This window comes from Bufo bufo, chromosome 3 (assembly GCF_905171765.1).
Source record: "Bufo bufo chromosome 3, aBufBuf1.1, whole genome shotgun sequence".
In the NCBI taxonomy this organism is placed as follows: domain Eukaryota; kingdom Metazoa; phylum Chordata; class Amphibia; order Anura; family Bufonidae; genus Bufo; species Bufo bufo.
In genome coordinates this window covers 680790011-680807016 of record NC_053391.1, presented here as the reverse complement: position 1 = coordinate 680807016, position 17006 = coordinate 680790011, and the positions used below count along the sequence as shown (strand labels likewise).

The 17006-nt window shown below is 46.1% G+C and overlaps 1 protein-coding gene across 2 annotated transcripts in view; it reads left to right on the top strand.

Moving 5' to 3' along the window:
* The window catches only part of MYO7A (myosin VIIA), a 130387-nt gene that overhangs the window by 84373 nt on the left and 29008 nt on the right, over positions 1-17006 (top strand). For both annotated transcript variants that reach the window (XM_040426420.1, XM_040426421.1), the window contains 7 exons: positions 1056-1182; positions 4349-4468; positions 5365-5538; positions 7629-7856; positions 12143-12313; positions 13225-13342; positions 15768-15894. In XM_040426420.1, coding sequence (XP_040282354.1) covers positions 1056-1182; positions 4349-4468; positions 5365-5538; positions 7629-7856; positions 12143-12313; positions 13225-13342; positions 15768-15894 — 1065 coding nt within the window. The remainder of the gene's footprint in view (positions 1-1055; positions 1183-4348; positions 4469-5364; positions 5539-7628; positions 7857-12142; positions 12314-13224; positions 13343-15767; positions 15895-17006) is intronic.

Sequence of the window (17006 nt, the reverse complement as noted above, 5' to 3'; positions counted from 1 at the left end):
ATCAATTGTCTTCAGGTAGTCAGTACAGACCCAGTTCATTTGTAGGATATAAGTTCAATTGTATTCCTTTTATCAGGTTTAGCAAATTGTCAGTTGAGGAGTTCTCTTCACAGGCAAGACTTTTGTAATTAGTCCAAACTATAGCACTCTAGTACTAAATATGCTGTTTTCTACTTATCTTGAGCCATCCAATAAGGGCGTTCCCCTCGCGGCAGGCAAACTCTCTGTGACATTATTTGCAGGATGCTCCACTAACAAGGTTTAGGTTTTTCCACTATGTCCCGGAAGGCTTGTGTAGTGGATAAGGACAACTCTGCGCACTAATTATCCATTCGTGTCCCGGCACTTAGAAAGTTACTCTCAGGCACTTGTGCTAATGAGGTCTATAAGCTAGGTTCGGCTGTAACCCTCACTAGACTTGCTTCATATTTAGACATAGACTTACTGTCTGGTGCTTGGCTGCTGTAGATAAATGTTAGATGTACTCCCTTAGCCTGGCCATGACCAAGGGGTAGAAATGGCAGACTACATGGTGGACGATGCCGGTTTCTCTCCTTCATACACTTGCTTTTCCTCCTCTCACTAACTACTAACTTCCTGTTCTTTTCTCAGCTAGACACACCCAAGCTATATATATATATAATGTGGTGCCAGCACCACCTAGGGGCGACTGGGTGTAATGACATTGCCAGCCTGATAATAGGAAACACCATACAATGCAAATACATAGGCAGATGTTTAAAGTGTCCCATTTACACACTGATGTGGGACGCTGAACATCTAGTGTTATATCCAGCAGGATGATGTGGGAAATATCTCTACCACAACAGAATGAAATGCACAGAGATCCCCGTAAAGTTCTTAGGGGTGTCTTTTGGGTTTCGAGTGCAAAAAAATTTGGAATTGTCAATAAAGCTCTGGTTGTGACTGGAGTATAAGATATGATTTTTATCTTTTCTCTTATTCTTATGTGAAAAGATTTTTAATGGTGTTAGCCTTTGAATTTATATTTTCCCAACCGTGTTGAAATCGACTTCCTTCCTCTTCCTCTGCAGGGATGAGATCTACTGCCAAATCTCCAAGCAGCTTACCCAGAACCCCTCCAAAAGCAGCCATGCCCGTGGCTGGATCCTTATGTCTCTGTGTGTGGGATGCTTTGCCCCCTCTGAGAAGTTTGTCAAGGTTAGTGTGAGATACATCTGATGCTTGTAAGCAAATTTTTCTAAATGCCCCCCATTGATAATGCCAGATTGCCCCAATAAGTATGACGGAATGTCCCCATTAGTAATGACAGAATGCTCACAGTAATTATAATGTCAGAATACTCTAATAACAATAATAATGCTAGAACGCCCCCATAATAAGAATGTCGGAATGCCCCATTAATAATGCCAGAATAACCCCAATAGTAATAATGTCTAAATTCCTCCAATAGTAATAATGTCATAATGTCCCCCTTTAATAATGCAAGAGTGTCCACCACTAAGGCTACTTTCACACTAGGGTTTAACTTTTGTTCCCATTCATTGTCAATAGGGACAAAACTGAACTGAACGGAACGGAGTCACCAGAATGCATCCCGTTCTGTTTAGTTGCGTTCCCAGACCGGAGAGCAAACCGCAACATGTTGTAGTTTGCTTTCCGTCATGGGATGCGGAGCAAGACGGATCCGTCATGACCCACAATGCAAGTCAATGGGACGAATCCGTTTTATCTGCCACAATAGAAAACGGATCCGTCCCCCATTGACTTTCAGTGGAGTTCATGACGGATCCGTCTTGGCGATGTTAAAGATAATACAACTGGATCCGTTCATAACGGATGCAGACGGTTGTATTATCAGTAACGGAAGTGTTTTTGCTGAACCCTGCCGGATCCAGCGAAAACGCCAGTGTGAAAGTAGCCTAAATGTCAAAATGCCACTATTAATAATATCAGAACGCCCCCTTTAATAATGCAAGAATATGCCCGGTAATATAACTAGAATGCTTTAATAATTTTGCCAGTATGTCCCTCATTAACAATGTTAGAATGCCCTCCATTGCCAGAATGTCCCTTTTAATATTGCGAAAATATGCCCCCCATTAATAATTCCAGAATGTCCCCCATCAATAACTCCAGAATGTCCCCCATTAATAATTCCAGAATGTCCCCCTTTAATAATTCCAGAATGCCCCCCATTAATAACTCCAGAATGCCCCATCAATAACTCCAGAATGCCCCATCAATAATTCCAGAATGCCCCCCATTAATAACTCCAGAATGCCCCCCCAATAACTCCAGAATGCCCCATCAATAATTCCAGAATGCCCCCCATTAATCATTCAAGAATGCCCCCCATTAATAATTCCAGAATGCCCCCCATCAATAATTCCAGAATGCCCCCCATCAATAACTCCAGAATGCCCCCCATCAATAACTCCAGAATGCCCCCCATCAATAATTCCAGAATGCCCCCCATTAATAATTCCAGAATGCCCCCCATCAATAATTCCAGAATGCCCCCCATCAATAACTCCAGAATGCCCCCCATCAATAACTCCAGAATCTCCCCCATCAATAACTCCAGAATGCCCCCCATCAATAATTCCAGAATGCCCCCATCAATAATTCCAGAATGCCCCCCATCAATAACTCCAGAATGCCCCCCATCAATAACTCCAGAATGCCCCCATCAATAACTCCAGAATGCCCCCATCAATAATTCCAGAATGCCCCCCATTAATCATTCCAGAATGCCCCCCATTAATCATTCCAGAATGCCCCCCATTAATCATTCCAGAATGCCCCCCATTAATCATTCCAGAATGCCCCCCATTAATAACTCCAGAATGCCCCCCCAATAACTCCAGAATGCCCCATCAATAATTCCAGAATGCCCCCCATTAATCATTCAAGAATGCCCCCTATTAATAATTCCAGAATGCCCCCCATCAATAATTCCAGAATGCCCCCCATCAATAATTCCAGAATGCCCCACATCAATAACTCCAGAATGCCCCCCATCAATAACTCCAGAATGCCCCCCATCAATAACTCCAGAATGCCCCCCATCAATAACTCCAGAATGCCCCCCATCAATAACTCCAGAATGCCCCCCATCAATAACTCCAGAATGCCCCCCATCAATAACTCTAGAATCTCCCCCTTTAATAACTCCAGAATGCCCCCCATCAATAACTCCAGAATCCCCCCCTTTAATAACTCTAGAATGCCCCCCATCAATAACTCCAGAATGCCCCCCATCAATAACTCCAGAATGCACCCCATCAATAACTCCAGAATGCCCCCCATCAATAACTCCAGAATGCCCCCATCAATAATTCCAGAATGCCCCCCATTAATCATTCCAGAATGCCCCCCATTAATCATTCCAGAATGCCCCCCATTAATCATTCAAGAATGCCCCCTATTAATAATTCCAGAATGCCCCCCATCAATAATTCCAGAATGCCCCCCATCAATAATTCCAGAATGCCCCACATCAATAACTCCAGAATGCCCCCCATCAATAACTCCAGAATGCCCCCCATCAATAACTCCAGAATGCCCCCCATCAATAACTCCAGAATGCCCCCCATCAATAACTCCAGAATGCCCCCCATCAATAACTCCAGAATGCCCCCCATCAATAACTCCAGAATCTCCCCCTTTAATAACTCCAGAATGCCCCCCATCAATAACTCCAGAATCCCCCCCTTTAATAACTCTAGAATGCCCCCCATCAATAACTCCAGAATGCCCCCCATCAATAACTCCAGAATGCACCCCATCAATAACTCCAGAATGCCCCCCATCAATAACTCCAGAATGCCCCCCATCAATAACTCCAGAATGCCCCCCATCAATAACTCCAGAATGCCCCCCATCAATAACTCCAGAATGCCCCCCATCAATAACTCCAGAATCTCCCCCATCAATAACTCCAGAATGCCCCCCATCAATAACTCCAGAATGCCCCCCATCAATAACTCCAGAATCTCCCCCATCAATAACTCCAGAATGCCCCCCATCAATAACTCCAGAATGCCCCCCATCAATAACTCCAGAATGCCCCCCATCAATAACTCCAGAATGCCCCCCATCAATAACTCCAGAATCTCCCCCTTTAATAACTCCAGAATGCCCCCCATCAATAACTCCAGAATGTCCCATTAATATTTGTAATGTGGGTGTCCACCACCTGGGGGTTATGAGAATGTAGAAACCAGACCAGGGCCCCTGTCTCACCCTGGGGCCCATAGCACCCGCAGTACATGCATCTATAGGGCAGACAGACACCTTACCCCACACTATGGGACTGTATCATACACCATTTACACTGTACGTATCTTTCTGCGCCTTTCAGTATCTGAGAAACTTCATTAGCGGGGGGCCCCCCGGATATGCTCCATACTGTGAAGAGAGGATGAGGAGGACATTCGCCAATGGCACCAGGACGCAGCCCCCCAGCTGGCTGGAGCTTCAGGTGCGTTCTCACAGGGCTATATGGCTGTACCAAAGTTTTACTGTCTTTTTTTAATGAAAATACATGTTGCCATACTTGATACCGTGTACTGTAATAATCATATATGGAATATTATAATCTCCCGTATAGCATTATATAATTGGTCCATGTCCAGGTAGTGTCTAGTCCTGATGCTAATCAATATATTCCCATCTGTAATGGCGAGCATCATATTATCACTCTGCCCTGGTGGTCCCAGAGTTGTGTCTGGGGGGCACCTGTGGCACTGCTACGCTCCATCCTGTGAGGAAGCTGCTCCTCTCTCTCAACTTCTGATACTGCGCTACAACAGTGCCCCCCCCCCCCCCCACTGGGCGCCTGCGCTGCTGAACCGACTGCACAGGAGGTATGTCCGACCAGGTTGACCCCATGCATGGTGGCAAAGTCCACCCTTGAATATAATAGTCACAATGTATAGTGTAAGCTCTTAGACAGTTACTCCTGTGATGGAGTCAGGACATACAATAGTCCTCTGGACTGTTATAGGGGTATTAGTTCACCTCCTAACCTGATGACAAATATAATTGTAGTCAATATTGCAGACTACCTCGACAGTTGTGAAAAGGGGCCTAGATAAGAGGAGATGCCTCAAATGGATTAGCAGCCTGCGCCAAAAAATATCGATGTTCACCAGCCCCGAAGTGGAGTAAGAAAAAGCATCTAACAGCATTTAATAGCATTTCTAGCAAATATATTATTCCACGAGTGTCACCTTGAGAAATTTGGGACAAATTGTGACATTTTTGGCAACGGAAAAGAAAACCTTCCCTTGCACTCCCATAGGAATCAATGTATTCCCTTGAACATGAGAAGACTTCTTGCTTCATGAACTTTTCCACCTATGATCTTCTCTACAGGCCACCAAATCCAAGAAGCCGATTATGCTTCCTGTCACGTTCATGGATGGGACAACAAAGACCCTCCTCACGGATTCGGCCACCACAGCCAAGGAACTCTGCAACTCCCTGGCCGACAAAGTCAACCTGAAGGACAGATTTGGGTTCTCCTTATACATAGCTCTGTTTGATAAGGTATGATCTCCTGAACCATCGCTCTGAAATCCATTGGACCCACCGGCAGAAATGATTCTGAGGGCCCACCCTCTGTGTGTATATAGAACCTTAAAGGCCCTGTTTTACTAGAGCTTGGGCCCACCGGAGGATCCTCTGGTGTTCTGGTGGGTCAGACCGACCCTGGCTTCGTGTGAAGTCTTTTAATGTTATATTCAGTCCATGGAAACCAAGTTATCTTGGTTTCCTGCAGTGACAGCTACCACCAGTAATTATGATTTCCATAGGGATTGCTATCTATCTCTGTCTTTTTTTTAATGTGTCAGTCTTCACTGCACTTTTTGCATTTTGTTCATGATTTTTTTTATAACTACAACTCCCAGCATGTCCTGTCAATCCGAGGCAAATGTCCCTGTCTTACTTACTCAATGTGGTGCCTTATTGTTAGTATACTTCATTAAAACAAGCACCATTGATTAATGGTTAAGGTCGAATAACCTCTGTAAAGGAACAATACGACCGTGCCGTGTTTTGCAGTCCGCAAATTGCGGATCCGCAAAACACGGATGCCGCCCGTGTGCCTTCTGCAATTTGCGGAACGGAACAGACGCCCCATTATAGAAATGCCTATTCTTGTCTGCAAAACGGACAAGAATAGGACATGATCTATAATCTTTGCGGGGCCACAGAACGGAGCAACGGATGCGGACACGGTCGTGTGAATGAGCCCTTATATAGTGCTAAAATAAAACCCCCATATAGTGCTATAGGACACTACTATACAGTGCCCATATAATACTGTAATACAATAACAAAAAAATGCCACCATACAGTGTCAAATAGTGCTATGTAATGACAAAATAATACTGTAAAATAGTGCAAGAATAACAGTGCTACATAATGCTAAAATAATAGCCTACCATAAAATAATACCATACCATATCATGCCCACATAATACTACCGTACAGTAAGGCATCTATGACACTGGCTGACCCGTTACATGTGCGCTTGGCAGCTGAAGACGTCTGTGTTGGTCCCATGTTCCTATGTGTCCGCATTACTGAGAAAAATGATGTTTTATTATATGCAAATGAGCCTCTAGGAGCAACGGGGGCGTCGACATTACACCTAGAGGCTCTGCTCTCTCTGTAACTGCCGCGTCCTCTGTATTTTGATTGACAGGACCATGTGTGACGACGTTTACACTGCCTGGTGCTGTCAACCAAAGTGCAGAGGATGCAGCAGTTACAGAGAGAGCAGAGCCTCTATGTGCAATGGTAACGCCCCCGTTGCTCCTAGAGGCTCATCTGCATATGTTAAAACATCATTTTTCTCTGCAATGGGGACATATGAACATGGGACCAGGCCCGGCGCTATAATAAGGCAGACCAAGCGGCTGCCTTAGGGCGCAGAGACAGGGGGGCGAAAAAATGTAGCTTCGCTTGTGTTGGCAAAAATCCTTGCGCCGGCCCTGCATGGGACCAACACAGACGTCTTCAGCTGCCAAGCGCACATGTAACAGGTCAGCCAGTGTCATAGGTACAAAACTGCTGACAGATGCTCTTTAAAGGTTACTATACAGTGCAGATAATAGTAACATACAAACGGTACTCTATATAGTGCTAAAATACTGCCCACATAATGCTGTCATACAATGTCAAAAAAGCCACCATACAGTGCCAAAATAGTTCTATACACTAACCAAATAAGACTGCCAAATAGTGCAGGAATAACAGTTCTATATAATGGTAAAACAATACCCCTATACAGTACTGTATAACAATATCATACCGTGCCTTCATTATACTATTGTACAGTCACTATATAGTATCAGTACCAGATAATACTAGTATTCAGTGCTATATAATAATATAATACAGTTCCCACATAATACTGCCATACAATGTCTATATACAGTGTCCAATAATAGTACTAACTAAATAACACTACCATATGATTCCTTTCAAACAGTACCTCACCAAGAATGCATAAGTATCCCTACAGTTGAAACTAATGCTGCTCTATAATACCGTACAGTAACAGACCCCTGCAGTGCATTGATTTGCATTTGCATATACGGCGTTCATATGTTTCCCTCTCTGTCCACCAGGTGTCCTCGCTGGGCAGCGGGAATGACCATGTGATGGATGCCGTATCTCAATGTGAGCAGTACGCCAAGGAGCAGGGAGCGCAAGAAAGGAACGCCCCCTGGAGGCTCTTTTTCAGGAAGGAAATTTTCACCCCATGGCACAATCCTTCAGAAGACAACGTGGCAACCAATCTTATTTATCAGCAGATTGTTAGGGGAGTGAAGTTCGGCGAGTACCGGTGCGACAAGGTAAGCGCCATCCCGGTAACATGGCCTCGTCTTAGGCCTCGTCCACATTTCCGTGTTATTTTCAAGTCCGTGAAAAAAGCATCCTTGAAGGATCTGTGTTTGGTACGTGTGTCCGTTTTTACCCTCCGTGTGTCGACCCTAATCCATGGACGTTGCTCGGCTGAAAATAAATATCCAGAGCGTCTCCTATTAGTCTTCAGTGAAAAACGGATGGACCACGGACGCCGCACGGATGCCATCTGTGTTGTGTCCGTTGATTTTCTCGGACCATAGACCAAATTGGTGCACGTCTCCGTGATTTTTTTACTTAGTAAAAAAGTATTGATGTGTGAACAGACACATTTCAAATCAATGGGTACGAGCGCTGCCCGCAGAAAACTGGTAAAAACTGTGGTTTTGCAGCAGTTCCGAAAATTGTGAGGAAAAAATAAAATGCAACAAAAACACCCCTAAGCATCTGTTCTAGCTGCGTGACCAAGAACCGATTGACAAAACTTTGTTTTACAGCGAATTAGCGCCGTTTCGCTGAACGTCACCTGTGCTAGTTGCGGAACAGCGATAATTCGTGGTAAAACGGTGTTAGGTTTTTGCCCCATAATTCTTAACCACCAAGCGGGAACAGCGTCTCAAACACGACGTGTCAATAAACCGTAAAAGCCGGTTCACACAAAGCGGTTTTGTGCACTTTTGAATTATAAGTGGCGCTTTTTGCACCTGCGGTTTTTTAGTGTGTTTCGCGCGGTTAAAACCTCCAGATCTATGGGATATATAAAAGGCAGGGCACACAAGCGATTTTTGCTACTGGCGGTTTTGTTAATTAGGTAGCAATTTTTGGATCTCTGATATTTTTTTAAAAAGCTTTTGGAGCTTTTTTTTTTTTTTTACTTGCGTTTTGACATCTTCTCAATAGATAAAAGAAACATTGTTCACATGGCGTTTTTTGTTTGTTTTTTTGTAACAAACAAACATTTCAAAGCAAATTTGTGTGTGAAGCTTCCTTTGCACAAGATTTTTTGGGGTTAGTAAAAAACATAAAAATTTATTATAATTAAAAATTTCAATAAAAGGAATAGAAAAAAAAATATATATTTTTTTTCTATTCCTTTTATTGAAATTTTCAATTATAATGAATAAATCAGAAGATTAGATTTTTTACAAGCCTTTTTGGGATCGTAGTCCCTTGTTCCTTTTTGTCAAACACATACATGTAAATTAAATGTGTAACAAATTTAAGTTATAAAACAAAACAAAAATATATGTAAATATATAACATGACATGGGTGTAATAGATGTATTGTTACATTTTGTGTATTATTTATAGACCTGTATGTATGCACACACATATTTAATAGATTTTTTTTTTTGTGGTACTTTTGATGGTGTTTCTACCTATGTCTTTTTTTAACATTTTGTGGGTGGAGGGGGTTTTGCTGTTTTTCCTGTAGAAAAATACCCCATAGCTAGAGCATGCTGCATCTTAAAAAAAAAAAACTACTAAAAACACAACGGCAAGGCAAAAAGACCCCCCAAAAAGGCTTTGTACATAGTACATTTCATAATGCACTATAAACTTTAAAGTAACTCCTGGAAGCATAATAAAAGCTGATAAAAACACACAGAGCAACAAAAAAGTGAAAAATTATTCTTTTGAGCATTTTTACAGTTTTTTATTTTTTTTATTTTACTGCATTTTAATAGCATTATTTAACCAAGAGTTACTTTAAAGCTGGATGGCGTCTGTGTGCGTTCCGCACTTTGCGGAACGGTGCGGACAGCCATTGATATAACTGCCTATTCTTGTCCACAAAACGGACAAGAATAGGACATGTTATATTTTTTTTGCGGGGCCACGGAAACGGAGCAACGGATGCGGACAGCACACGGAGTGCTGTCGGCATCTTTTGCGGCCCCATTGAAGTGAATGGGTCCGCATCCGAGCCGCCAAAGCTGCGCCTCAGATGCGGACCAGAACAACGGTCGTGTGCATGAGGCCTAAAAGAGTGGATGTGAGATCTTCACATGTCAGTAGTCAGGGTGGGGACACATCCATGTGCAGCCGAAACCCTGCCCATGTCCAGTGGCCAATAGTTATCAAAATTTGAGGATAATACGTCCGTTTTAGGGCTCATGCACACGACCGCAAAACATAGATCCGCAAAAAATCCGGATGACGTCCGTGTGCATTCCGCATTTTGTGGAACGGAACAGCTGGCCCTTAATAGAACAGTCCTATCCTTGTCTGTAATGCGGACAATAATAGGACAGGTTCTATTTTTTGCGGACATACGGAAATGGAATGCACAAGGAGAAACTTTTATTTTTTTGGCGGACCCATTAAAATGAATGGTTCTGCATACGGTCCGCAAAAAAAAACAGGACGGACACGGAAAGAAAATACGTTCCTGTGCATGAGCCCTTGCATGTGGGTGGCGTTTCGGCCGCGCGCCACCGTCACACCGTGTGTGTTCCTACCTGATTGTGTCCAGGTGACACAGGTGCAGCTCCCTCTTGTAAGGAACCCTGCGCCTGTTTCATCTGGACATCACCAGGGCAGGTCTTCACCCTATGAAAGCAAACAATTCATGGGGATCCAGAACAGTTAAAGGGGCGTTATCAGTGTTACCCTTAAATAAAGGGTAGAGCTTATCCCCAAGAAAACTTCCTTGGCCCTTCTGGTATCACTCCTAGTCTCCCTGGATCCACAATGTGCTCCCTAAGCTTCTCTCCCAGGCCACACGAGGCACAAAACCTACTTTACCCATGTGTCCGCAGGGAGGGAACGTGGAGTGCGGGCAGACAGAGTATTTTACAGCAGGGAGGGAACGTGGAGCGTGGGCAGACAGAGTATTTTACAGCAGGGAGAGAACGTGGAGCGCGGGCAGACAGAGTATTTTACAGCAGGGAGGGAACGTGGAGCGTGGGCAGACAGAGTATTTTACAGCAGGGAGGGAACGTGGAGCGTGGGCAGACAGAGTATTTTACAGCAGGGAGGGAATGTGGAGCGTGGGCAGACAGAGTATTTTTCAGAAGGGAGGGAACGTGGAGCGCGGGCAGACAGAGTATTTTACAGCAGGGAGGGAACGTGGAGCGTGGGCAGACAGAGTATTTTACAGCAGGGAGGGAACGTGGAGCGTGGGCAGACAGAGTATTTTACAGCAGGGAGGGAACGTGGAGCGCGGGCAGACAGAGTATTTTACAGCAGGGAGGGAACGTGGAGCGCGGGCAGACAGAGTATTTTACAGCAGGGAGGGAATGTGGAGCGTGGGCAGACAGAGTATTTTACAGCAGGGAGGGAACGTGGAGCGCGGGCAGACAGAGTATTTTACAGCAGGGAGGGAACGTGGAGTGCGGGCAGACAGAGTATTTTACAGCAGGGAGGGAACGTGGAGCGCGGGCAGACAGAGTATTTTACAGCAGGGAGGGAACGTGGAGCGCGGGCAGACAGAGTATTTTACAGCAGGGAGGGAACGTGGAGCGCGGGCAGATGGAGTATTTTACAGCAGGGAGGGAACGTGGAGCGCGGGCAGACAGAGTATTTTACAGCAGGGAGGGAACGTGGAGCGCGGGCAGACAGAGTATTTTACAGCAGGGAGGATTCTCAGTGACAAACTCAGTACATCAGTATCTACATGTGCTCAAATAGTGGTCACCAAAACAGCAATGTGTGGTTGCTAGGTAACAGAACAGAATACACAAGGAGGATGGAGGTGATAGGGGACAGGACGAGGAGCAGTTAGCACAGATCATGCATTGGGTATGTTGCTGATTATCAATGTGTGTGCAGTGGCGGTAGTGGAGTTTTCCTTTAAATCTGCATATTACACCTCAGCCTTAGGGCTTGTTCACACGACCGCGTGAGGCCCGTGCCCGCGCAATGCACGGACACCTTCCATGGCCCAGCCGCATGGGGATCGCAGACCCATTCACTTGAATAGGTCCGCGATCCCTCCGTTCCGCAAAAAGATACAGCATGTTCTATATTTTTGCGGTGCGGAGGCACAGAACGGAACCCCAGAAAGCACTCCATAGTGCTTCCGTAGTGTTCCGTTCCGTGCTTCCGTTCCGCATCTCCGGATTTGCGCACCCATTGAAATGAATGAGTCTGCATCCGTGATGCGGAATGGCCACGGAACGGTGCCCTTGTATTGCGGATCCGCAAATGCGGTCCGCAATACGGGAGCAGGACACCAACGGTCCTGTGAACGAGCCCTTATCCACATTGGGTCACATGATTTCCATTGGGACGTTGCTTTTTTTTTTTAATGGATTCTTGTCCTAAATTCCAGGAGGAAGATTTAGCAGAGCTGGCATCTCAGCAATACTACGTCGACTATGGTTCCGAGCTGATAATGGAACGACTAATGAATCTTATACCGTCTTATATTCCGGACCGTGAGATCACGCCATCCAAAAACGTGGAGAAATGGGCCCAGTACATCATTGCTTCACACAAAAAAGTAAGATGGACTTCCTGAAAGTGCTTCATGGGAAATAATATGCAAATGAGATGTCTCATTTGCATATTATTTTCCCATGGAGCATTGCCAAGAAGTCTCCATACAGGGCTGGTCTCTTTAAGAAGAACCAGTACCCTGCTTAAAAAATAGTCTATAATTTTTGTTACACCGGCACCTGGATCTGAATACTTTTGTAATTGCATGTAATTAAAAATGTTGTATAGCCCCTGAGTTATTCAATTAAATCTATCTGCATAGCGCCACCTGCTGTTTTTCTAAGGGTACTTTCACACTTGTGTTTTTCTTTTCCGGCATAGAGTTCCGTCCTAGGGGCTCAATACCGGAAAAGAAATAATCAGGTATATCCTAATGCATTCTGAATGGAGAGTAATCCGTTCAGGATGCATCAGGACGTCTTCCGTTCAGTCTTCAGGTCTTACAAATGCCATCAGTTGGCATACGTTTTGCCGGATCCGGAAGCATATGCTCATTTCCGTCCTTCATATACCACCAGCTTCAGTAGAAAGGACATGCCCCCCCCCCCCCCCCCCCCCCCCCCGAAAAGGACATGCCCCCTAAGCTGGCAGCAAAACAATGAGAGCAATGAATGGGGAGATCCCTGGATCCATGTGAGGTGCAGGGCTGGTTCAAAGGTAGTTTGTTAGAAAGATGCTGAAATGTGCCATATGATATCAGATTTTCATTTTTTTATGAAATGGGATAACCCATTTAAACTTCATCCAAGACATCACACCCAGCCAGCCAGAATCCCACTCTGTACAGATGAGGGGTGGTAGGGTTGATCCTGCTGATAGGTACCCTTTACACTTGTGTTAATCTTTGCCGCCGCTACAGTTTGCATCGAATGTAGGTAAATTGCAATAACCAGTAAATACCTTTGATCCCTGCAGGGTATATACGCCCAGAGGAGGTCGGATGCACAGAAGGTTAAGGAGAACGTGGTGGATTTTGCGCGGTTTAAGTGGCCTTTGTTGTTTTCCAGATTCTATGAGGCCTTTAAGTTCTCGGGTAAAGTAACCAGATCTGCTTTATATTACATTGAATGTCCGTTTTGTTTTTGTAATATTGAATTGGTCCAAGATTTTGCGCCGATTTAACTTTTTAATATGTCTTTATAACGATTGGTGCTGAGTTGTCTGATACAGAGCTCCACATCCCCTACATAGACTTAATGGTAAATGAAAACCTTCCGCTATGGCAGGGGCGGCCAACCTTACAGACACAAAGAGCCAGGAAAAAAAAACGGATGACTGCCAGGAGCCACAAGCTATACATTTACACAAATATGTGCACACGACAGTATTACTGCAATTGAGTTTTCAAACATTCAAAAGTGTATTTAAACCACCTTTCCTACCTGTAATGTAGATGGCTTTAGTGAGACTTCTGGCAGTCTTTGTTTTTCACAATGTGTTTCAAATCTGGTTGTATTCAGTCCGCCCCATGCACAGATGTCCGCCCCATGCACAGATGTCCGCCCCATGCACAGATGTCCGCCCCATGCACAGATGTCCGCCCCATGCACAGATGTCCGCCCCATGCACAGATGTCCGCCCCATGCTCAGATGACCGCCCCATGCTCAGATGACCGCCCCATGCTCAGATGTCCGCCCCATGCTCAGATGTCCGCCCCATGCTCAGATGTCCGCCCCATGTACAGATGTCCGCCCCATGCACAGATGTCCGCCCCATGCACAGATGTCCGCCCCATGCACAGATGTCCGCCCCATGCACAGATGTCCGCCCCATGCACAGATGTCCGCCCCATGCACAGATGTCCGCCCCATGCTCAGATGACCGCCCCATGCTCAGATGACCGCCCCATGCTCAGATGTCCGCCCCATGCTCAGATGTCCGCCCCATGCTCAGATGTCCGCCCCATGTACAGATGTCCGCCCCATGCACAGATGTCCGCCCCATGCACAGATGTCCGCCCCATGCACAGATGTCCGCCCCATGCACAGATGTCCGCCCCATGCACAGATGTCCGCCCCATGCACAGATGTCCGCCCCATGCACAGATGTCCGCCCCATGCACAGATGTCCGCCCCATGCACAGATGACAGCCTCATGTTTGAATGACCCTCTCTCCCCCATTCTGAGATCATGTGTGTGTGGGGGTGATTTGACATAGCGGAGATGTGAGCATGGGGTGTCTGATTTTAGGTGTCTTTATGTGGGCACTGGGGGGGCTTATTTTGTGGGTCTGATGAGGATTTGGAGGTCTTATCTGAGCTGCTCTCCCCCCCCCCCCCAATACTTAAAAAAAAAATTGTACCCCCTCACAGTAGTATTGCCCTTATTGTACAACCTTCACAGTAGTTTTGTACAGATGTGTGCCCCCTCACAGTAGTTATGCCCACATTGTGCCCTCTCACAATAGTTATGCCCACATTGTGCACCCCTCACAGTAGTTATGCCCTCTGTGCCCATTTCACAGTTGTAATGCCCTCTTTGTGCCCCCTTCATAGTAATAATGCCCATTATGCCCCCTTCACAGTAATAATGCCCACTGTGCCTCCTTCACAGTAATAATGCCTATTGTGCCCCCTAATAGTAGTAATGCTCACTGTGCTAGTAATGCCCTCTGTGCCCCCTTCACAATAATAATGCCCTCTGTGCCCCCTTCATTGTAGTAATGCCCTCTGGCTCTGTGCCCCATCCATAGTAGAAATGCTAATTGTGCCCCCTTCACATTAGTAATGCCCTCTGTGCCCCTCCATAATAATAAAGTCCTCTGTGCCCCCTCCATAGTAATAACGCCCTTTGTGCACCCTCTGTATTAAAAACAAAAAAACACAGTACCTCCTCACCTTGTCCCGTTCCGGAAGCTCACAATCCTCTCTTCCCTGCAGGCACAGATCGCTCTGCAGCAATGTGTGGGCAGAGCTTATGCAGATTTCTGGGCTACAGGCTCCGCCCACATATGCTGGCAGCGCGATCTGTGTCTGCAGATTGAATGGTGGAGCGGTGAGAAGTCTTCCTGCTTCACCATTCTGCGCGCCGCTGGAGGGGAGCTGAGCGGTGAGTGACAGGACCGCACCTCCCAGGGCTCCAGCAATGAGCGCTTCCATCTGAATTGATGGAAGCGCTCATTGCTTCTGTGTTCGGGCACCTCCTGAGGACCGCCCCCACCCCCCAGCAAGCCAGTGGTGATCGCTGCTGAAACAAGCACAAAGTAGAGGAATAGCTGGCCCGCTCCCCTGCGAGCTGCAAATAAAGATGCAAGGAGCCGCATGCGGCTCGCTAGCCGCGGGTTGGCCACCCCATGCACTAGGGGGAGCTCAGGAGCTTACTGCATACTATTTATACTTTGATCTCAATGATAATACAGTATACAGGCACCGCAATAAGAGGGGCACGATGGGAGATTTTGGTACAATTTATGTATCATGATTAATTTGTCATGGCTTCCATGTCGTGTCATTTTCAGGACCGAGCCTTCCCAAGAACGACGTGATTGTGGCTGTGAACTGGACCGGGGTCTACTTTGTAGATGAGCAAGAGCAGGTTCTCCTGGAGCTGTCCTTCCCTGAGATCACGGCTGTCTCCAGCAGCAGGTAAATAGAAAAAAAAAATTTTCCCCATAGAAATCGATCGAAAAATACACCGCCTATGAATGTGAGCCATCTGCAAGAGATTCTCCACAGACACAATCAGAAGGATAATATGTGTACAAAAGAAAAGAATGCTACTTTAAATATACTGCCCTCCCATCAGAATTGCATACGTCTGGCCTAAAGCAGATTTGTGAGTTCACTCATAGAAAACGCCTGTGAGTCCTGGTTTTTCCTGAGCACTCATAGTGAAGCCTGTGAGTCCTGCTTCCTTCACCCAGACACAGAGAACGCCTGTGAGTCCTGGTTTTTCCTGAGCACTCATAGTGAAGCCTGTGAGTCCTGCTTCCTTCACCCAGACACAGAGAACGCCTGTGAGTCCTGCTTCCTTCACCCAGACACAGAGAACGCCTGTGAGTCCTGCTTCTTTCACCCAGACACAGAGAACACCTGTGAGTCCTGCTTCTTTCACCCAGACACAGAGAACGCCTGTGAGTCCTGGTTTTTCCTGACCACTCATAGTGAAGCCTGTGAGTCCTGCTTCCTTCACCCAGACACAGAGAACGCCTGTGAGTCCTGTTTTTTCCTGACCACTCATAGTGAAAGCCTGTGAGTCCTGCTTCTTTCACCCAGACACAGAGAACGCCTGTGAGTCCTCGTTTTTCCTGACCACTCATAGTGAAAGCCTGTGAGTCCTGCTTCCTTCACCCAGACACAGAGAACGCCTGTGAGTCCTCGTTTTTCCTGACCACTCATAGTAAAAGCCTGCGAGTCCTGCTTCCTTCACCCAGACACAGAGAACGCCTGTGAGTCCTCGTTTTTCCTGACCACTCATAGTGAAAGCCTGTGAGTCCTGCTTCCTTCACCCAGACACAGAGAACGCCTGTGAGTCCTGGTTTTTCCTGACCACTCATAGTGAAAGCCTGTGAGTCCTGCTTCCTTCACCCAGACACAGAGAACGCCTGTGAGTCCTGCTTCTTTCACCCAGACACAGAGAACGCCTGTGAGTCCTGGTTTTTCCTGACCACTCATAGTAAAAGCCTGTGAGTCCTGCTTCCTTCACCCAGACACAGAGAACGCCTGTGAGTCCTGCTTCTTTCACCCAGACACAGAGA